At 43.3% G+C, this 21,737-nt stretch overlaps 1 protein-coding gene across 4 annotated transcripts; it reads left to right on the top strand.

The window, feature by feature from the left end:
• The first annotated feature begins 13,093 nt into the window (after nucleotides 1–13,093).
• On the top strand, nucleotides 13,094–21,166 carry gaa (alpha glucosidase). Of its 4 annotated transcripts, XM_028987482.1 has the most exons (19): nucleotides 13,221–13,779; nucleotides 14,006–14,151; nucleotides 14,275–14,440; nucleotides 14,528–14,624; nucleotides 14,698–14,817; nucleotides 14,989–15,107; nucleotides 15,183–15,314; nucleotides 15,396–15,506; nucleotides 15,808–15,921; nucleotides 16,255–16,339; nucleotides 17,243–17,360; nucleotides 17,476–17,609; nucleotides 18,245–18,396; nucleotides 18,871–19,019; nucleotides 19,113–19,254; nucleotides 19,343–19,441; nucleotides 19,514–19,678; nucleotides 20,395–20,547; nucleotides 20,680–21,166. In XM_028987482.1, the coding sequence occupies exons 1-19, from the start codon at nucleotides 13,324–13,326 to the stop codon at nucleotides 20,767–20,769; spliced, it is 2,748 nt and encodes a 915-aa protein (XP_028843315.1). In that variant the 5' UTR covers nucleotides 13,221–13,323; the 3' UTR covers nucleotides 20,770–21,166. The 4 variants fall into 4 exon arrangements, with proteins under 4 accessions (XP_028843316.1, XP_028843314.1, XP_028843317.1 ...); XM_028987483.1 differs by lacking the exon at nucleotides 13,221–13,779 and adding an exon at nucleotides 13,094–13,133 and having other exon boundaries at nucleotides 14,006–14,440; nucleotides 20,680–21,163; XM_028987481.1 differs by having other exon boundaries at nucleotides 13,220–13,779; nucleotides 14,006–14,440.
• The last annotated feature ends 571 nt before the right edge of the window (nucleotides 21,167–21,737 follow it).

Genomic DNA, 21,737 nt, shown 5'->3' with positions numbered 1-21,737 from the left:
CTACCAATTTGTAGACTGGTGGATTACGCGGGATACATGCTGATATAGTAAAGAATTCATCTGTGAAGTTTTGTTCATATCCTTTTGTGAATGCACCTCTTGCTTTAGAAATTCTTACAATGTCGCCTGTTTTGTAATTGAACGTAACATTTTTCTGCTTCGCATCGTTCACGCCGTACAATGACTGAAACATTTGTGCTTCATTTGTAGAGCAGACCTGTGCAGGTTTCATTTTAATACTACGATGGTAGCTGGCATTGTATGATTTTATTAAATCAGGGAGTACGTCTATATACCTTTTAGAATTGACCGATGTCAGATATCGCCACATTCTACCCTTAATAGTCCTGTTAAAACGTTCGATGACGCTTGCCTTTAATTCGCTACCTGTGGCAAAATGGGTGATACCGTGTTTTCTCATTAGATTTTGAAATCCTTTGTTGAAAAACTCCTTTCCTCGATCGGTCTGTAATTTTTGAGGTACTCGTCCTTCCTTTAGAATACTTTCAAATGCTCTAGTCACCTCGGCTCCGGTCTTGTTTTTTAAAATACGAGCCCATGCATGTTTACTAAAAACATCTATACACGTTAACATGAATTTATAACCATCATTTTCCTTTGAATACATAGACATGTCAACAAGATCTGCTTGGAATTGTTTGTCTATACCATACACCACGACTCTATTCCGCTTGTATTTTAAACGCGCTGGTTTGTGTAACGTGTATGCATCCTCCCCTGATAACCAGTCAGAAACCGTCTTATTAGACAACCTGACCCCTGTATTTTTAAACACGGCATCTTTTAACCTTGTTTTACCACCGAAGGAGCCCTCGCTGTCTGGCGTATAGTAGTATGTTTTTAAAAGGTCCGTCATGATGGGTTGCTTCGTGAAATAATGACACAATCTATTTTGGTTACACATCATTTATTTTCAAATTATGCGTTGTCGAGGTATTGTAAAAATTTCACACATATATCTAAATCTCTCTCAATAAGGTATGAAACCAGCGTCTCGACGATGGTATAAACATTCATTATAACATTTTCACGCAGTTTAACAATACAGACATCGGTTACGTAAGCACACAGCGTTATGATGTGGCCTATTTTAAAACTATGATTACACAACATGCTTTCTATGATCCTACATATAGATGCATGACAACACCCGTCACCATTTACACACATGTGTACAAGATTACACCATACTATAGAAATTCTTCTGGCTAACGTCATGTGTTTTTTGAGATTGTCCAAACGTATGCTAGATGTCACATAAATACTGTTAAAATCAATCACTTCATCCGCAATAACATTACACAACAATGATGTTAGTTCAGATTTAACAAAATCTTTTGACAGACTGAAACCCATGTTTACAGAACAGCCTTCTCACCCCAGCTCTTTAGCGCTTCATAAATTACACCAGCACTTTGTGAGTCAGCAAGCCTCTCAGTCATCTGATCCAGCCTCTGGAAAAAGAAAGGTTCATCTTCTAATTCGTAGGCCAGCGCCCCCACAGCACCGTTGATTTTCTGAGGATGTACATAGAGGCCGCACGCTGTTAGAACGTTTGTGATGAGGTGGTGTGTCTCAGGCTGGAAAAGTCTCTGCTTTATCTTGTCCATGTTGGTCATGTAGAAATATCCCTCCGGCTCATAGAGAGTTGGGTCTGACTCGGATGGTCCACCATGCAGCCGTAACAGGTCTCCCGTAGCAGTCGTCCGACGATGTTTTGGAGGATTCTGCACACGCAAAACTTTATGATTTTAAAAGCTTTTAGTGTGGAACAATCCAATTCGTCGCCATCCCACGGGTTTAAGACATCGCCCGCATGTGCCGCCGCCGGTGGTGGCTTCTCATCAGAGGTTTGCAGCGACGGGGTGTCTACCAATGGTCCAGGCATGTATGTCAAATTCTGCAACCCCAGACTGTCACCCAGTTTGTCGATCCAACAACAGTCTTCAGCAGCATCAGCTGCACCATTCAGTCTAACAGCCATGACTTAACAGAACCTGTGATCACTCAGATTGTGTTGGGGTCTGAGGTCCTGTTCTGCTTTTTAATGGTTAGCCGGCGTGGGTGGTGGTTCAGGGTGTGACGTGGCATTGTCACACTCCACCTCCCCATGAAAAAGGCACACCCTGATTTCATTGTATCCGGCCAAAATCTCGCTCCATTTAAACAATCTGTCAATCTTCTTGAAGACGTTGTGGAGTATGGCCACATCACACCACGGGTACATCACTTTCACATCCTGTGGCGATCCATACACACGGCGTTCACAGTCTGGCACCACACGACTGACATTCTTACCACTACACACGTAAATGTAAGACTCTGATTTCCGCTCTTGACATCCACCACACATGTAGTAGTGGTTTTGATCCGTAGCACCGGTCCACGATATGTAGAAAGGCCCCGTATTTACATCTTCAATCTTTTTCCACCCGTTATTCTTGAACAAACCCCAGTCTTCAGCATAAAACGACACACACAATTGGTCGTCCGGTGTAAACTCCTGGTCCGTGTCCACCGAGTACAGTCTCACATGACGCTCCTTTTTGTCAAAAATATAACCGCCGACACGTCCATCGGATAACATCCATTCATATTCTTCACAGCCACCAGGGTTCTGAAGAAAATTCACCAAGGATCGAGGCCTTCTCCTTTTTGGCGCAAATGGTGTATCACAAACTATCCTGTTTGTAACAGGCGTAGGTGTAATACGTCTCTTCATAGCTGCACCAAGCGGGCTGGCCATTGTAACAGAATCTGTCGTACTCTGTTCAGAGACATCCTACGCCTCTTTTATTACCCTATGCCACCGTGGTAAACACACACACACAACACCTTAGCCATAGGTATGGGTTGGGGTTAGAGAAGGGTCAGGGAGAAAGGAAGGAGGTCATAAATTACGCGCAGGGTGTCCGGTGGAGAAGGTAGAAGGCTAGGAGGTCATAAAATACGCGCTGGGTGTCCGGTGGAGAAGGGGTGAAGGGGAGAAGGTAGAAGGTTAGATGGTCATAAATCACGCGCTTTTTCCTTATGCCGATATGTCATCAATCATTTTTGACATAAAGTACATTTTAATCACGAGTGTGTTACCCACAAGGCTACTACCACCCCATTTATTTCTGTATCTGTTTTCATTGTTTGAGTTGTTTTCGTATTTTGAAGTAAAAGTCAGGTCACAATACCTTAAAGACTTACTGTTAAGTGATTGTACATTTATCCTGTCAATACTGAATAAACATGTAAAAAATGCTGTATAGAGAAATCATAGCTCCTGGTTTTATTAATGGAGTAGCACAGTCGTGTAGCTGCTGGGGTGGCGCACCACTTCTCAGCGTAATGGATGAACAGGATCCCATCTTTTCCGTACGAGTCGCCGCTACTCTCCGTATTTTCGCCGTTATTTCTTAAACGAAATGTCGGTGACGTCACGGAAACGTGGGCATAGGCCCCGCCCCCCGCCGTAGCGGTCTCACGCCGCCGCGGGACACGCGTTTTAGTTCGGTTCAGTTCTTGTACAGATTTTCCTCGGTCTCGGATCGACGTGGCTCCACGAATGTCGGGACGTTTGCGGCGCGTGTGCGCCGGCCTGTCCTCGCTGCTGCTGGCGGCGTCGTGGTGCACGTACCGCGGCTACTTCGCCGATAACCCGCTGGCGGCGGAGCGCCGGGGAAGCTCGGCCAGTGAAACCGGGCGCTCGGCGCGGCGGAGTGTCGAGCCCGCGGCTGCTGCTACCGACCCCTCCCCGCGGCCGGCGCGGCGCCGTCCCGCGGTGTTTCTACCCGCCCTCGTACCCGGGCTATAAAATGGGACCCCTGTACCCCACCCCATTTTTTATATGTTTCTCTATGTTTTGCCTCTTCCTCCTGTTTCTTTTGTTGGATTTTGATCCTCTAGTTACAACCTGGTTATGAAGCTCCAGTGCTGAAATGTGAATACTTGTCATTTTCCCCCAGACTTAAGAATTTGTGTGTGTTTTGTACTCTTAAAGACATTTTAGTAAATGAAAAGAGAGTTACCGCAGGTTACTGTATTAAAATTTTTTATTCATTGTTAAACCATAATATCTACATTTATCATACAGTAAGATTGTCCTTGTGTTCCTGAAGGAATGAGTAGTGCACCAATCTTTGAAAGACAGACGTGCGGACTGTCTGCACCTCGGGCAGGCTTGGGGGTGGCATATAGCGCGGTCTGTGTCTGCCATGGTTGTTGTTGACCTGGCTTCTGTATAGTGACCGCTGCGTCTGCTGACTCAGGTGAGGTCCATGCAGGTTCCTTTCATCTTTGTTCCAGCGTCGCTGAGACCTTCTGTTTTGCCTCTTGAACTGCTGGACAGGGTGAAATCCTCTTGAGTCGAGGTTTCTCTTGAAGCTTCTGTTTTGCCTCTTGAACTGCTGGCCAGGGTCAAATCTTCTTGAGTTGAGGTTTCTCTTGAAGCTTCTGACCCATTTACGGCCCGGATAGATTGGATGACCTCTCTCCGGCGTTATTTGTGGTATGACTGCTGAGCTTTTAAAGTCTTTTGGGCTCATTTGCGAGTCACACTTAAATGTTGTCCCTTCGCTTGGAGCGCAAGTCTGGGACCGGAACCTCTTCCTCTGCCCCTGAGCAGGGGAGGTGGTCTCTTCAGATGGGTCTTGATGAAAGCTTCTTACCCATTTACGGCCCGGATAGATTGGATGACCTCTCTCCGGAGTTAATTGTGGTATGACTGCTGAGCTTTTGTCTTTTGGGCCCATTTGCAAGTCACACTTAAATCTTAGTAAGTAAGTGGGATTTGAACCCAAAACCCAAAAATCATTAAAATGATCTTAATCATTTAGACTCACTAATTATATATATTGCTAGAGACATTGTCAAAGCCCAGGGAATTGTGGGAATTAATGTGAGAATTAACAGTTATTTAATGACGCAGTTACGGAGCCTATGTAGTTCAAGCAGAATGTCTACCATTTTTTATATGTTTCTCTATGTTTTGCCTCTTCCTCCTGTTTCTTTTGTTGGATTTTGATCCTCTAGTTACAACCTGGTTATGAAGCTCCAGTGCTGAAACGTGAATACTTGTCATTTTCCCCCAGACTTAAGAATTTGTGTGTGTTTTGTACTCTTAAAGACATTTTAGTAAATGAAAAGAGAGTTACCGCAGGTTACTGTATTAAAAAGTTTTATTCATTGTTTAACCATAATATCTACATTTATCATACAGTAAGATTGTCCTTGTGTTCTTGAAGGAAATGAGTAGTGCCCCAATCTTTTAAAGACAGACAGAGTTTAATGGTTATGTTTATCACATACAAATACTATGAATTAATAAAATCATTATGCAGTTTGGTGCAGGATACCCTTGGAGAAAATAAGTTACTTACAAAGCATGGTTTAAAGAAGTCAGTGGGGTTGTCACCAAGGACAATTGGCAGACCTCTAAGCACCGTTGCTCTAATATCAGTTGGCTCTTGAGTCTGTTGGGTAGTAAAATAAAAAAAGACAGAATAATAAGAAATGATCTACAAGAAAGCATGATCAGTAAAGTACAAATTTGATTGTACTGGGCAACCATTACAGTATCACTTAATGTGACATGTTTTTATTACTTATATTAATAAAAAAAAACAACAATGCATCAAATAAGTACACAATGCACCAACCTTGGTTTGTTGTAAAAGCTGTGTCAACAGCTGTCCGACAAATCTCAGTTAGATGACGACTGTGCTGATCAATGCTTTCATAAAATTCCTGCTTGAGGTTCTTTCCTACAATCCTGTTGAACTCCAAGAACACCTGCAAAATAAGAGTACACAATACAGAGCATTATATTTCAAAACTAAATTAAACTGTGGATGGAGGCATTTGTATTATGTGTGAGAAAAGATATTCATCTTACACACCCGTATGCTGTCCAAGATGTAGATTAAATAACGAAAGTGAACAATTGTAATTCATACAAAATCCATATACATTTGGTGTCTTGTTAATTATATGGACTCAGATATTAACAAAAAATTGTGTTAATCTAAATAAAGTAATCAGGATGAGACTGTGTAAATGAAATTGAACAATGGCATCAAAAAATAATAGAAACATAGAAAAGACTCTTGAACATACCTGATCCTCCGTAAAAAGAGCAGGCCAGCGTTCCACCATCTGGCATATGGCAGGCTTTGTCTCCACCACCTCTCTTCTTCTTAGTGCAAATGTAAGGACCATCTTGACTTTCACAAGTTGTCCATTTGGTGTTCGTTTCTGCATTTCATCGACCAAGATCTTACGGGCATCCTCAAGGCCTGTCTGGTCAAATCCATCTGGAAAGTTGGGTAAGAAGTTGAGCTCGCCTTTTTTTGCCTTCTTAATGTTTTTGTTAGCTGGTTCTCCTGGACTTGAATGGCCTCCACGCTTACCAGCATTTACTGCAACGTCACGGCATCCTGATTGTCTGCGCTTTGACCTATAATTAGCCATTTTATATTTTAAACTGTTCTTCCAACCACTGCTGCAACTGGTTGAGCCTTTCTCCTGGAGACATGGATGCTTGTTTATCAGTGCTGCTGCAGCTTTTTCAAACTGAGCATTGTTTGGATAAGCTGTGAAGCCATACATAGTCTCTGCCAATCTCTCAAGGATCTCGTGTTTAAGATCTTTGGTTACTTTGAGGAGTGTTCCATCCCTAAGATACAGCAGATTTGCTTGCCTGAGTCTATATTCAACGTCAACAGAGAAATTTGGGGCATAAAACTGCTCTGGCCACTGCGTTTGTCGCTCTTGAGATGATTGTGAGAGGATTTCGGTATCTGCTGTACTGTGGCTGTCATCTAAGCTTTCTGCAGGTGCTGAAACAGGAACAGGAACCAGCTCAATTACTGGGATGACTTGGATTGTTGGTTTTTCAGGGAGATCTCCAATATCTGATAGGTTGAATAGTTTGTTATTAAATTCAGGATCTTTGTACTGGATACTGAAGGTGTAATGAAGTTCCAGTGATTCCTTAATATTGCTCATTAATTCCTCCACAGTAGCAGGCCTCCTGTTTAGGGTGACCTTTCTTATATCTGCCTCAGAGAGAATGACCCTTAATGTCATTTTCTGATCTGCCATCTGCATCACAAAAAAAGCTTGTTAAAATTTGAATGTTCTCATTAACAGATAAATATGAAATTACCAAGGAAAATGACGTAATGCAGATTAAATCACATTTTTCTGTGTTTTAAAGTGGAAATGCAGTTATCTTAGTACATTGACTTCTGCTCTTCAAAAAAAATGTAACAAATATAAATTGAAAGCATTTCACAGAAAAAAAAGATTTTGTTACATGCAAAGGTGCCACGATCTTGAAATCTGTGACATCACTGGGTGCCTTTGCATTGAAAACTAACACAACCTTCTTTTTCTATTAAATGGTTATATTTGTAGAATTTGTTATGTATTTTTTAATAGAGCAGAAGTCAATTCATTAAATAAATCTTAACTTGTCTAACTGCTTTATTTCCAAAAATATTTAAAATACAATGTATTTAAAATACAATTTGTTTGACCATCTATCCAAAAAACAAAACAAAACTAAAATATGACCATTTAGGCTGCGTTGCTGTTTAGCACAGAATATAGCGCCCGAGTGTCACTATCAAATTGTCTCCAAATCTGTATGTTGGAAGAGGGAAAATAGCATTAAGCTCATTTAATTGCACAACAGACAGAGAGGGGTTAGTGCTGTCACAGAGCTCACATGATTTTAAATGTTCATGATACCATGCAGTCATCTCTTTGCAGACAAAGAGGATCTCAGAGTTTATTGCCACAATCTTTTTGAGCTGCTTGAATTTAGGGAGGCCTGAGCAAGAGCCAACAGAAATCATCATATCAGCACAGTATCTTATTCCATCTATGGAGACTGAAGATGCAACAAGAACTGATGAAAGCTGAGGAAATCTCTGGCAGAAAATTTGTTGGACATTCTCTGGGTAAGATGTGATTGATGAAGAAGTTACCTTGTCCATTTCAACTACAGGCTTAAAAAATGAACTGGAGTCTAGATAGTAAGCCATCATTTTCTGATGCTTAACAGCCAGTGTAAGAGCTACATTTCTGAAATTGTGCGCATTACGAATTACTTGTTTGAAAAATTTATGTTTTCCCTCAAAGCGCATTGTCCAGACATCTGAAAGTGGACCAAATGCCCTAATCATCTGAGAGTAATGCTCAACAAAATGGTGTTTTGGGCGTAATCTGAAATTAGGAATGTAGCTTGCAGCAGTTCCCTGTGTTCTGACACTTTGCAATCAAGAAAATGGATAGACTCTTCTGTGTGTTTTGTTGCCACTGCCAACTCAACAATGTCTTTGAGGAGCAACAGAATGTCCCATGCATTGTCTCCTTCAGGTACTTTATGACCAATAATAAGTGGAAGTAGTCGGATTAGAGCCCAGTTCTCATGACCATTTCCACCTATGGTCCCTTTGGTAGAGAAACCATGGGCAATGGGCTGGGGCTGGTCTGTGGAATCATTTAAGGCATATGGAAATGTTTTGATAGCATGGTTCAGCATCTCTAAGCTGAAATATTTCTTCGCAATCAGGTCTGAAATGCAAAGTGATAACTCAACCAGAACAATGCCTTCAAAAAGGTCATGCAGAATGTCAGGGGGGTACCTATGAACAGCATGAAAATGCTGCAGACTACTGGTCAACACACATTCACCTTTTACACCATACTGTTTAGCTAAACTGGGATCTCGACATACCTCCAGTACGTGCTGGTTGTAATTTTCTTTTGTTCTGGGTTCAAAGATGCCTGATGAGACTTCTGTGGCTTGGATGTCACTCCTCTTTGCCAAGCAGAACCTGCAGAACTTGTCTACAGCAAAGCTCTCGAAAAATCCTGCCAAAGAATGAGCAGCCAAGTTATCAGCAGCCACATATAAGACTGTGCCTTTGACACAAGCTCCCAGCTTCTCAACATATATGCCATTTTGCTCCAAATAAACCAGGTCTGTAATGAGTGGAGAGAGGCTTTACATAAGAGAGCAAGCTGAATGGAATGCAGTGTAGACCTATATGTTGATGGCAGATTAGCTAGTACCCAATACATTGCAGTCAATTTGTGTTTCTTTTTGGAAGTTCCTAAAGGGTTTGACACTTCAAAATCATCTGTGTAGAGTCCAACAGCAATTCTGAACTCCTCCCCTTTAAGCAGGTTATTTTCTTTACAGTTTGAACCATCTCTGTATGTACTGTACACATTTGGCACAGGCTTATGTAGTGTAAGAGCCTTGTCTAAAATGTCTGCCCTGTTCAGCATTTTCTGGATCATTTCATTTATTGGAACATATACAGCACCACACTTTCTATCTTTACCAACAATATATTCTATTGGCCTAACCACTGTAAATTTTTTGCTCAGATATGCTGCTCTCCTTTTAGTGGTTGATAAGGAGCCTTCTTTGCCACAAAATCTTGTTATGACATTGCTGTCTGAGGCAGCCCTGACTAACTGTCTCACAGTTGAATCATCTATATTTGTGTATTGTTTGAGAATTTCTTTGACTGAATTATGCAGTAGTGGTTGGGACAGTTCACATATCTGTACAAGCTGCTGTACTACCTCTTGTATGGAACTTTCAGGAATGTGAAGCACAGTATGCATCTTTAAAAAAAGAGCTGCAAGATTGTGCTCCAACTGCTCCCCTAAATCATGAACCTCTTCATTAGTGGAATCATCACTGTCCTCTAAATCAGAGGAGTCATTTGGAGGCATAAGATCTACTTGGGCCATTTCATCAGGTACATTACCAGACAGAGAGACTAATTCTGACCTGAACATCCTCCAATTCTCTGTTCTGTGTTTTCTACTTCTATGTGCATTGAATGTGGAGTACACATTAGTGTGAAAGTCACAATCTTTATATGGACACTGGACTCTGTGATTAACTTTTAAATGTGCATTGCGCAGGTGAGTGAACAAATCCCCCTCCTGAGTATAAAAATCACACAACTCACAGTGAAAAGTTATTTGGCCAGTTTCACACAGTTCAGGATTGTGGGCTTTCGGGTGGATCTTAGACAAGTGGACCTTAAGTGCATTAATGGAGTTAAATGTGCACAAACAATCTTGGTGTAGGCAAGGGAATGGAACAGTTCTGCTGTAACTTCCATGTTTTAACCTATAATGTTTTAATAGGTAACCCCGTTTGTCACATATAAATTCACAAAACTTACACTTCCACTGCATCTTCTCACATGGACCTGTGAAAACAGAGCTAAGCTAACTTTTAGAAAAAGTAGCACATAAAATTCCACTGTAAAAGTTAGGAACCAAGTAATGATCTTGTATATTCCAATTTTCGATAAGTTAACAGCTATATAAAAATCACTAATACAAAACTTAAAGTAGCATTTTTTCCAATTAGTTTAAAATAAAAAAAATACACACGCTAGCATTAGCCACATGGAAAGCACATGTAAGTTACATGCATGGACTCTTAAAGTTAACGAAATAAACACGTTGCAGCTAAACTGTGAGCATACAAAGACACTCTGGATAATGTTACGATATATGAAATGACAAAAATAGCTGAATTAAAAGTTAACGTTATATCTAAACCATGAACCGACAGAAAAAAAGCGTCTATCTGCACATTAACACTTTGTCATCTTTTTAGAGTTCAACATCGGTCCATATTTTGGGTTAGCACTTTTTTTCAGAAAGATATCTGCAGATAATACTCTTTATAAACTCACCGATTCACGTTGTTTTCAAAAATTAACCGTTGGAGCGTCAACCCATCTCTCGAGGCAGCTGCAGCTCTCTGGTCAAGCGACCCGCTTCAAAAAGCCCCTCCCCCTTTTCAAAAACGTAACATACTGAGTGATGTCTTCTTAACTTAATCAGTGTAGTCAATTATTTGTCTAAATAGTGCAAACAACTAATACTTTTTAGCAGTGACAACTTTTTTTAAAAAAACAATAAAGAATACGTGATGACTGCTTACATTTTTTGGTTTAGACAAAATCCGGGTTAAGAGTGTATGTAGTTCAAGCAGAATGTCTACTTGGCCCATTTTTTATATGTTTCTCTATGTTTTGCCTCTTCCTCCTGTTTCTTTTGTTGGATTTTGATCCTCTAGTTACAACCTGGTTATGAAGCTCCAGTGCTGAAACGTGAATACTTGTCATTTTCCCCCAGACTTAAGAATTTGTGTGTGTTTTGTACTCTTAAAGACATTTTAGTAAATGAAAAGAGAGTTACCGCAGGTTACTGTATTAAAATTTTTTATTCATTGTTTAACCATAATATCTGCATTTATCATACAGTAAGATTGTCCTTGTGTTCTTGAAGGAAATGAGTAGTGCCCCAATCTTTTAAAGACAGACGTGCGGACTGTCTGCACCTCGGGCAGGCTTGGGGGTGGCATATAGCGCGGTCTGTGTCTGCCATGGTTGTTGTTGACCTGGCTTCTGTATAGTGACCGCTGCGTCTGCTGACTCAGGTGAGGTCCATGCAGGTTCCTTTCATCTTGGTTCCAGCGTCGCTGAGACCTTCTGTTTTGCCTCTTGAACTGCTGGACAGGGTCAAATCCTCTTGAGTTGAGGTTTCTCTTGAAGCTTCTGTTTTGCCTCTTGAACTGCTGGCCAGGGTCAAATCTTCTTGAGTTGTGGTTTCTCTTGAAGCTTCTGACCCATTTACGGCCCGGATAGATTGGATGACCTCTCTCCGGCGTTATTTGTGGTATGACTGCTGAGCTTTTAAAGTCTTTTGGGCTCATTTGCGAGTCACACTTAAATGTTGTCCCTTCGCTTGGAGCGCAAGTCTGGGACCGGAACCTCTTCCTCTGCCCCTGAGCAGGGGAGGTGGTCTCTTCAGATGGGTCTTGATGAAAGCTTCTGACCCATTTACGGCCCGGATAGATTGGATGACCTCTCTCCGGAGTTAATTGTGGTATGACTGCTGAGCTTTTGTCTTTTGGGCCCATTTGCAAGTCACACTTAAATCTTTTCCCTCCGCTTGGTGCGTAAGGCTTGGACCAGGACCTCTTCCTCTGCCTCTGAACGGGTGAGGTGGTCTCTTGTCGGGCGCAGGACTGCCGTGGTGTTCCTGCATCACTCCCGCTCTTTGTAACTCTGTAACCCTCCAAACAAAGTTCACAGAGGGACTTGCACAGTTCCAACATCTGCATCTCCATGTTCCTGTACTTTCCAATTATCAGGTGTCTACGCCTCTAGCGCTGGAGCTTAATTTCAGACTGGAATCTGCTTTTCTCTTTCTGGCTTGTCTGACGACCCAGCGCTGCTTCGCTGCTTAAATACTTTCCGAGTGGGGGGCCCAGCATAGTGGGGGCCAATCCTGGTGCAGGTAGTTCTAGCCATTCGTTTCTGATTGGTCCAAAACGACCCCGTCGCGTCACCACGCCCATTTAATTCTGATTGGTCAAAAACGACCCCGCGGCGTGGCCACGCCCATTAAATTCTGATTAGTCAAAAAAAAATTTATTCAAAATAAAAAAAAAATTAAATTCAAAATTTGATTTTGGGACGTGGTTTTGATTACAGACGATTCATAGACATTCATGGGGTTTTCAGGGGAAAAAACGGAAATGATGACAGACGCTAGAGACCTGGCGGAAATGAATAGTGAAGACGGCGAGGAGAATGTAGAAACTCTTCAGGAATACACCTACTGGCGTTTTCACAGTTTAGTCATGAAGAAAAGTCAAAGTGCAGCTTCGGCGGCCAAAACGGCACAATCCCCCGGATCACCATCGCCGACGTCCTGGACTAAATCGGCAGCGATTTCCCAGCCTCGACGCAAGATGGCGCTGGTCGAGATTCCACACCGAGAATTAAATCGCTGCAGTTCAGGCAGCAGCAGGTGGAAAAACTTTCTGTATCTGTTTTCATTGTTTGAGTTGTTTTCGTATTTTGAAGTAAAAGTCAGGTCACAATACCTTAAAGACTTACTGTTAAGTGATTGTACATTTATCCTGTCAATACTGAATAAACATGTAAAAAATGCTGTATAGAGAAATCATAGCTCCTGGTTTTATTAATGGAGTAGCACAGTCGTGTAGCTGCTGGGGTGGCGCACCACTTCTCAGCGTAATGGATGAACAGGATCCCATCTTTTCCGTACGAGTCGCCGCTACTCTCCGTATTTTCGCCGTTATTTCTTAAACGAAATGTCGGTGACGTCACGGAAACGTGGGCATAGGCCCCGCCCCCCGCCGTAGCGGTCTCACGCCGCCGCGGGACACGCGTTTTAGTTCGGTTCAGTTCTTGTACAGATTTTCCTCAGTCTCGGATCGACGTGGCTCCACGAATGTCGGGACGTTTGCGGCGCGTGTGCGCCGGCCTGTCCTCGCTGCTGCTGGCGGCGTCGTGGTGCACGTACCGCGGCTACTTCGCCGATAACCCGCTGGCGGCGGAGCGCCGGGGAAGCTCGGCCAGTGAAACCCGGACGCCGCGGCTCCGCGGCGGCCCCGCCTGCGCTGCCGCGTCCCCGCAGCGGCGCTTCGACTGCGCCCGCGACCGGGCGCTCGGCGCGGCGGAGTGTCGAGCCCGCGGCTGCTGCTACCGACCCCTCTCCGCGGCCGGCGCGGCGCCGTGGTGTTTCTACCCGCCCTCGTACCCGGGCTATAAAATGGGACCCCTGTACCCCACCCCGGCGGGCCAGGCGGCAGACCTCACCCGCTCCGAACCGTCGTACCTCCCGCGGGACGCGTCGCACCTCCGGCTGGAGGTGGCAGCGGAGACCGCGGGCAGGCTGCGTGTCACGGTGACCGCGACATGTCATCAGGACGTATAACAAAATAGAATAATAATCATGCAAAATACACAGTAGTAATATAATCATTATAATGATCTTAATCATTTTAGAATCTGTAATTAAATAGATTGCTAGAGACCTTGTCAACGCCCAGGGAATTGTGGGAATTAATGTGAGAATTAAGTTATTTAATATTCTGAAACTTTTTTTTTGAAACTTTTTTTCTGTGATTTAGTTACGGAGCCTGTCCTTTCCTCAATTCGAGGTTCCACTCTCACCACCGGAATCCAGCAACAGCACCCGTAGTCCCCTATATCACATCGAGTTCCAGCTAGACCCCTTTGGATTTGTGGTTCGCCGCAAATCCAACAACCGTGTGCTGTCAGTCAGCCTCTCTCTCTCTCTCTCTCTCTCTCTCTCTCTCGGAATTGAAGGTGATGTTGCTGTGTATTTTCTTCATGTCGCTGTCTTTGTGTTTCTGCCGTATTGGACGTTCTACATCAGGATGGACACCACTGTGGCTCCGCTCCTCTTTTCTGAGCAGTACCTCCAGGTTTCCACCTCCTTGTGCTCCACCCTGTTGTCAGGGCTGGGGGAGCATTACACCCCCCTCACCCTGGACTTGAACTGGACCTCCGTCACGTTCTGGAACAAGGACACGGCACCCCACGTGCGTCTCGCGGAAGCTCGGCTGTGTTTATGCGTGCGTGCTGCCGCCTGTGACCCCAATGCTGCGTCTCTCGATTGTGTTTGTTAGAGTGACGCAAATCTGTACGGCTCGCACCCCTTCTACCTGGTCCAGGAGGGCAACGGTCTGGCCCATGGCGTCTTTCTTCTCAACAGCAATGCCATGCGTGAGTTCCTGTCTCGGTGATGCCGCAGCGTCAATGTGTTGCTCTGACTGCGGTGATGTGCGTCACTCTTTAGAGGTGGCGTTGCAGCCCCTACCCGCCCTCACATGGGTGTCTGTTGGAGGAATCCTGGATTTCTTCGTTTTCTTAGGACCAGACCCTCAGAGTGTCGTGCAGCAGTACCATGAGGTTATAGGTGGGTGAGGAAGCTCTGAGTGACGACTTGGTCTGACTCTAATTTCCCTGGTAGCAAGATTGTTGATCAAGATTTTAAAATGGTAATAGATATATTAACAGTGTTTATGATTTTAATTTTTATTTTTTTCGTTTGAATGAAAATTTAATTCTTGATATATTTTATGTGCAGGATACCCGATGATGCCACCCTACTGGTCCCTGGGGTTCCACCTCTGTCGCTGGGGCTACCTCACCACCAATGCCACCCGAACTGTGGTGGAGCGCATGCACAGTGCCCAGTTCCCACTGGTAATGAAAGCTGAGGCCACCTTCCTCACCCAACACATCATCAGACTTGCTCACCGCTCAATATCACTTCTCCAGGATGCTCAGTGGAACGATCTGGATTATGCAGACCAGCGGAGGGTGTTCACCTTTGACCCGGTGCGCTTTAGCGACCTCCCAGACATGGTAAAGGGGTTCCATGCGAGCGGGCTGCGATACGTCCTTATCCTGGTCAGTGGGAAGATTTTCTTTTTGTGTGTGTGGAATTTTGCAATTGCGATGACCATGAGAAGAACCTGGTGCTTGTTGCAGGATCCAGGGATCAGCAGCTCCAGCCCAGCAGGCACCTATAGGCCATACGATGAGGGGCTACGGCAGGGCGTCTTCATCCAGAATTCCACTGGGCAAACACTGATTGGAAAGGTCCACTTTACTGTGGAACCAACAGCTTTTAGTTTTTTCACTCAATAATCATAACAAAATGATTAAAATAATAAGATCCTACAAATAATTTCCTGTCTATTCTCATATAACGATAGAAAAATAGAAAACAACATGTATATATTTTATACATAATCCACCTTTGTCCAACCAAAAGTGCTTTAGCACATTACAATACAGAATAAAAACACATGCATTTAATAATAAAGTTATTTATGAACGGCAGAACATAAGGAATGTAATGAAAAATGAACAATATTTGCTTGCTGGGTTTGTGGTTTAGGTTTGGCCGGGTCACACAGCCTTCCCTGACTTCACCAGTGAGACGGCAAGATCATGGTGGGCAGACTGCATTGGCGACTTCCACTCAGAGGTGCCATTTGACGGCCTGTGGATAGTGAGTGACCAAACTCAAGCTTAATCTTTTGGACTCAGACTTGGGACTCTTTTTCTAATGATGTCCTAAACCACTTTAACTTTGCATTAGCAGAGAAAGTCAAGTAATTCTGATCTGAGATATTAAATTATGTAACTGTGTTATTTTATTACTGTTATTTTGCTGATTCATTAATTACACATGGTGGATTGTTGACTCTCAGTTGGCCACACACGTAAATGTCTCTGGACTTAACCCAGTTCTGGAGTCAGTGGTTATCAGTTTTTGTACTTGTCTTGGTTCTTTGTGACTCAGACTGATAATGTTTGGTTTCTGATCTTCTTCCTTCTTAAGGACATGAATGAACCCGCAAGCTTCGTGGATGGGTCTGTGGATGGATGTCCCGACACTGACTTAGAGAACCCACCTTATGTCCCTGGTAAATTACCATAAATTCTGCACTATAAACGCACCTGCAGTACAGGCCAAACGTTTGGACACACCTTCTCATTCGAAGTGTTTTCTTTCTTTTCATGACCATTTACGTTGGTAGATTCTCACTGAAGGCATCAAAACTATGAATGAACACATGTGGAGTTATGTACTTTACAAAAAGTGGAGACCTGGTCTCCACAGTCACCAGACCTGAACCCAGTTGAGATGGTTTGGGGTGAGCTGGACCAACAAGTGGGAACTCCTTCAAGACTGTTGGAAAAACATTTCAGATGACGACCTCTTGAAGCTCATCGAGAGAATGCCAAGAGTGTGCAAAGCAGTAATCAGAGCAAAGAAACTAGAATATAAAACATGTTTTCAGTTATTTCACCTTTTTTTGTTAAGTACTTAACTCCACATGTGTTCATTCATAGTTTTGATGCCTTCAGTGAGAATCTACCAACGTAAATGGTCATGAAAAGAAAGAAAACACATTGAATGAGAAGGTGTGTCCAAACTTTTGGCCTGTACTGTATATATGAAAGTGAAAGGGAAGTGATTTTTATTGTGATGCACAGCATACGGTGACACAACGAAATGTGTTCTTTGCTTTTAACCATCACCCTTAGCGAGCAGTGTGCAGTCATGAGAGGCACCTCGGGAGCAGTGTGTGGGGACCACTGCCCCTATATAAATATATATATATGTGTGTGTGTGTGTGTGTGTGTGTGTGTGTGTGTGTGTGTGTGTGTGTGTGTGAGTGAACCGAACCTACTAAGAAAAATAAATAATACATTTTAAAAGTCGATTTTGCCCCTCAGCTTAAAAGTTTGCCCTCCCCTGACCTAGAACCTTTGTTCTCTAAAGACCTCTTGTTACTACATCTACGCCTGTTTTGCCTCCTTAGGTGTGATAGGTGGCAGGTTGAGCTCTGGTACTCTCTGCATGTCTGCTAAGCAGAACCTGTCCTCCCACTACAACCTGCACAATCTCTATGGCCTGACTGAGGCCAGTGCAACCTACAGGTCAGTCATGCTGCCTCTTTAAAGATGAAACTACATAGCCCTGTACCTTGAATTTCACTTGTTTTCATGCATTGTTGGAGGTAAGATTATTTTGGGCTTCCTGTATGTCCAACAGCGCCCTTCTCAAAGTGAGGGGACTGCGACCTTTCGTCCTGTCCCGGTCCTCCTTCCCTGGCATCGGCCAGTTTGCTGCCCACTGGACTGGAGATGTGCAGAGTAACTGGGAACAGCTGAGATACTCCATTCCAGGTAAAGTACATTATCTTCAAGGACACTTTCTGTCGGGATTCCTCAGTCTCCTGTAGAGTGACTGCACTCAATTGTTTTTTGGGAATATTAGGGTTGCAACTAACGACTATATATGACAACTCATTGACTATACTCGATTAGTCATTGACTAGTCGGATTATAAATAATTATAAAATGGCTCCTATTTAGCTACCAATTTTACATTTAGCATGAGGTTATTTAAACTATGTGGTGAATAAGATACTTCACTCAAAGTTTGCTGCTGAGATTATTAAAAACATTTTTTCTGCGAGCACTGGCACATTAGCAGCAGTAAAACAAGTTATGACAAGTTACGTCTGTTTTATCTACGTAAATGTACACTTACAAATCATTAAAACAATATTCACAGAACAACATGTAAACTTTGATGATCTCATGAAACAAAAATGTACTTTTGGCCTATGTGACATAATGTGGGCTGTGCTGTGCAGCGCAATGCAAGGACTGGGATGGAAATTTTGAGGATTACGCATATTTACATATTTCATTTTCAATCATACTCTGTCCTCCGTGTGAAACGGACAGCTTGGTTTATCATTAACCGCCGTGTATTTACAGTTTGTGTGAAATGATTCTCCATTTGCCCTCTTCAGCTGTGCTGCTGTTCGGCCTCTTCGGGATTCCCCTGGTCGGTGCAGATGTGTGTGGCTTTGGAGGTGACACCACAGAGGAGCTGTGTGTGCGCTGGACCCAGCTGGGCGCCTTCTATCCCTTCATGAGAAACCACAACGACAGACCCAATGCTGCAAGTCTACTTTCTTCTTCTAATTTGGTCTATGCCTGGATCAGATGGACACAAGCTCAGCTCAGCTCACTAAGCTTCCTTTTTGGGATGGTAGTAGCCTAGAGGGTAACACACTCACCTATGAACCAGAAGACCCAGGTTCAAATCCCACCTACTACCTTTGTGTCCCTGAGCAAGACACTTACCCTAAGTTGCTCCAGGGGGGGACTGTCCCTGTAACTACTGATTGTAAGTCGCTCTGGATAAGGGCGGCTGATAAATGCGGTAAATGTAAATGTTTTTTTGCATTATGTGATCTTGTAGATAAGATGATAGAATAAAAAAGAAAAAAATAAGGACTCACAGTCTATGCCACTGTCAGGCTTCTCATCACTTTTAAAAATTCCTTGGTTTTGCTTGTCATTGTCATGGAACTAACATAATGTACATGTCTCTCTCTCTCTCTCTCTCTCTTTGCTCCTGCATGTCTCTCAGCCCCAGGAACCTTTTGTATTTGGTCAGCAGGCCCAGTCGGCCATGCGGAGTGTTCTGCAGCTGAGATACTCACTGCTGCCGCTGCTCTACACGCTCTTCCACCAGGCACATACGCAAGACAGCACGGTGGCCAGACCCCTGTTCCTCGAGTTAGTTCCACTTCAAATAGAAACACAACCACACAAGACATCGTGTAATTCACTGCTCCGATAAAACAAATGGGTCTTCCACTGATCTGCCAGATTTCCATCCGATTTCAACTGCCAGACAATTGACCGTCAGTTCCTGTGGGGCGGGGCGCTCCTCATCAGCCCCATTCTAGATCAGGGGGCAGTGGAGCTGTCTGCATACCTCCCTCCGGGCACGTGGTACAGTCTGCATGATGTAAATGTTTTGGTTTTTCCAAGGTCTTTCTAGTTTTTGCTTTTTTGGGAAGGTTCTGATCTCTCGATCTCTATCTGCACTATGGCAGGGTCGGCCCTATTACAGTAAAGGACAGCACATCCTTCTTCCAGCTCCTCTGGACACAATTAATGTCCATCTGAGAGGGGGGTATATAATCACTCAACAGGTATGCCTGTTTCTGTATACTTTGTGTGGTATTTTGGTGGCCCAGAACGTGTCATTTGAATTTATTGCATAGGAACCTGCCACGACCACGTCAGTTTCCCGCACTCACCCCTTCTACCTGACAGTGGCACTTTCTGAGGATGGCTGTGCAAAGGGAGAGCTGTACTGGGACGACGGGGAAAGTCTTGACACGTATGAGAGAGGAGATTACTCACACATCCTGTACATCGCTGGACAGGTCAGACAGCTTTTCAGATTTCTACATCTGAATAAAATTTCAATAAAATCCCACAGATTAAATTTCAGATACACCGCATGCACCAGTTAGTGTTTGTGAGGACATGATGTAAGTGGTGAGCTTTGCTGTGGTGTGTTGTGGGTTGGGCTGAAGAGGACATGTCCTGCTCTGAATACCAACTTTCTCATATGTGTATGTTATATCAACTGTGCAATTGACCTCAGATCCCACTGAACCTACTGAAATCCAAAATATCTAGGTCAGTTTTGAGTGCATAGATCCTTGGATCCTCTTGGTAAGCAATGCTAATTGTTTTCCAAATGCAACAAACTTTTTCTCAAATCGATATGAAAACGATATAAAAACTTTAATATTTGGAAGATTCATCAGAATTTCGATTGATTTATTTATGTATTTGTTCCCCATTTAGTGACTATGAAACAATACATGCCATGACTATTAGCTCTGTCTGTTTTTCAAGTTAGCTTCCACAAAAATATACAGGCTATTTATCATATATACACTTGAAATAAAATGTGCATCCAGCATCCTGGACCAAAGCTGATAATATCAGCTTTGGTCATACTGTCATACTGTGTTTCCTTAACAGGAAAATTATATTAATTTTTTTTAATTATGCTTCATCAATGTGATTTTCATCTAGACATTTTTTCTCGTAAACTATTTAGTTCAGTGTCTTTTCATATCCTCCGCAGCACCAGCTGGTGAGTGAGATTCTGCATGTGAATGGAGGCCTGAACAACCTGGTCCTGGGCTGGGTGCAGGTATTTGGTCTTCCCACCCAGCCAAGTGTTGTGCGGGTCAATGGGGAAAAAGTCACAAATGTCACCTACTCTGCAAAAACCCAGGCAAGTAAAGCTTTAAACATTTTAACTGTCTAACCCTGGCCCTGGAGTGCCCTTCAGGATTAAGGTTGGAGATCCGTGCGTGTGCCCTAAACTGAATTTCCTTGCCCACACGTTTGTTTGGTTTTTTTTTAGGTTCTTGTGGTGTCTGGTCTGGCCTTGCCCATGTCTGAGGTCTTCATTGTGCAATGGTGGATGGAACACATTCAGGATGTGGACCCGTGATTGCTTTGATCGAGCTGATCTAAAAAATGCTTCAAGGTGCTGGCAGAACCCTGCTGTTTCTAGGTACCAGGATGAGAACCCGAGAGCCACTCTCAGACCTCATGGTGGTGCAGTGAGCCCTGAATGCCTGCTGGTGTAGCACAGTGGCCTGAGCATGTAGGTAGTTCCTAATGACAATTTACCGGTCCACACTTTCCCAGGCCTCAATACGAGCATTAGTGTGTCCAACACAGTCAAGTAGTGTCAGTCTGTCCGGGGGCTCACTGTGGCCATCCATCCTCAGTGCATACATAGAGCACATACAGGCATCTCATACATACATACACACTGTGCAGTTTGGTTCAGCCTGATTCCGGCTGCTCTGATGATCTTGGTTTCCAGTGACTGTTTTGTTGTCAATAAAATTTTTTGAATTCTCTTAGTCTTTTTGCACGTCACATGTTGCTAGAACAGAAGATTTGATGAATTGATCCAGACATTAGATTAAAAAAACTATCACGAAGCAAATAAATAGTAGAGTACAGCTTTGATATCATTTCTGTCATATACAATCAATCACACTGCACTGACCAATGCATCATCTCACCAACAGCAGAGCGTAAACACTTATCGGTTTGTCAATAAAAATGTGAACATGGAGACAGAAGTTTATGAAGTTGGCAGTGGGGATGGAGGGGGACCGATCCGGTTTGTTGGGGACAGTACGGTGTTCTGTACTGTAGGACTATTCCTCAACTGATGCAGTGTGAACAGTCCACCAAAAACTGTGCTGGGTATTAATATTATAAATACCCGGGTCAAAGGTCAGCACGGAAATGTTTACTTCGTTTTTTTAACAGAACACTGCAGATTTTCTGTGTCAAGAGGGAAACATTATTACAAATATTGAGGTACAAATATACTTCAGATTGAATAATGTTAAATACAGTTAATAGAAAACTTATTTTATAATTATAAAATAAGCAGCA

Source organism: Denticeps clupeoides, chromosome 7 (genome assembly GCF_900700375.1).
Source record: "Denticeps clupeoides chromosome 7, fDenClu1.1, whole genome shotgun sequence".
Lineage (NCBI taxonomy): Eukaryota > Metazoa > Chordata > Actinopteri > Clupeiformes > Denticipitidae > Denticeps > Denticeps clupeoides.
The sequence above is the reverse complement of the archived record's forward strand: the minus strand, read 5'-3'. Positions and strand labels throughout refer to the sequence as shown.

Bases quoted from the DNA above. Each gene is read 5' to 3' on its own strand.
- gaa (XM_028987481.1), top strand. From the start codon at position 13,324: ATGTCGGGACGTTTGCGGCGCGTGTGCGCCGGCCTGTCCTCGCTGCTG. The intron at 13,780-14,005 runs GTGACCGCGACA...TCTGTGATTTAG, and splicing joins CGGGCAGGCTGCGTGTCACG to TTACGGAGCCTGTCCTTTCC. The intron at 19,442-19,513 runs GTATGCCTGTTT...TTTATTGCATAG, and splicing joins GGTATATAATCACTCAACAG to GAACCTGCCACGACCACGTC.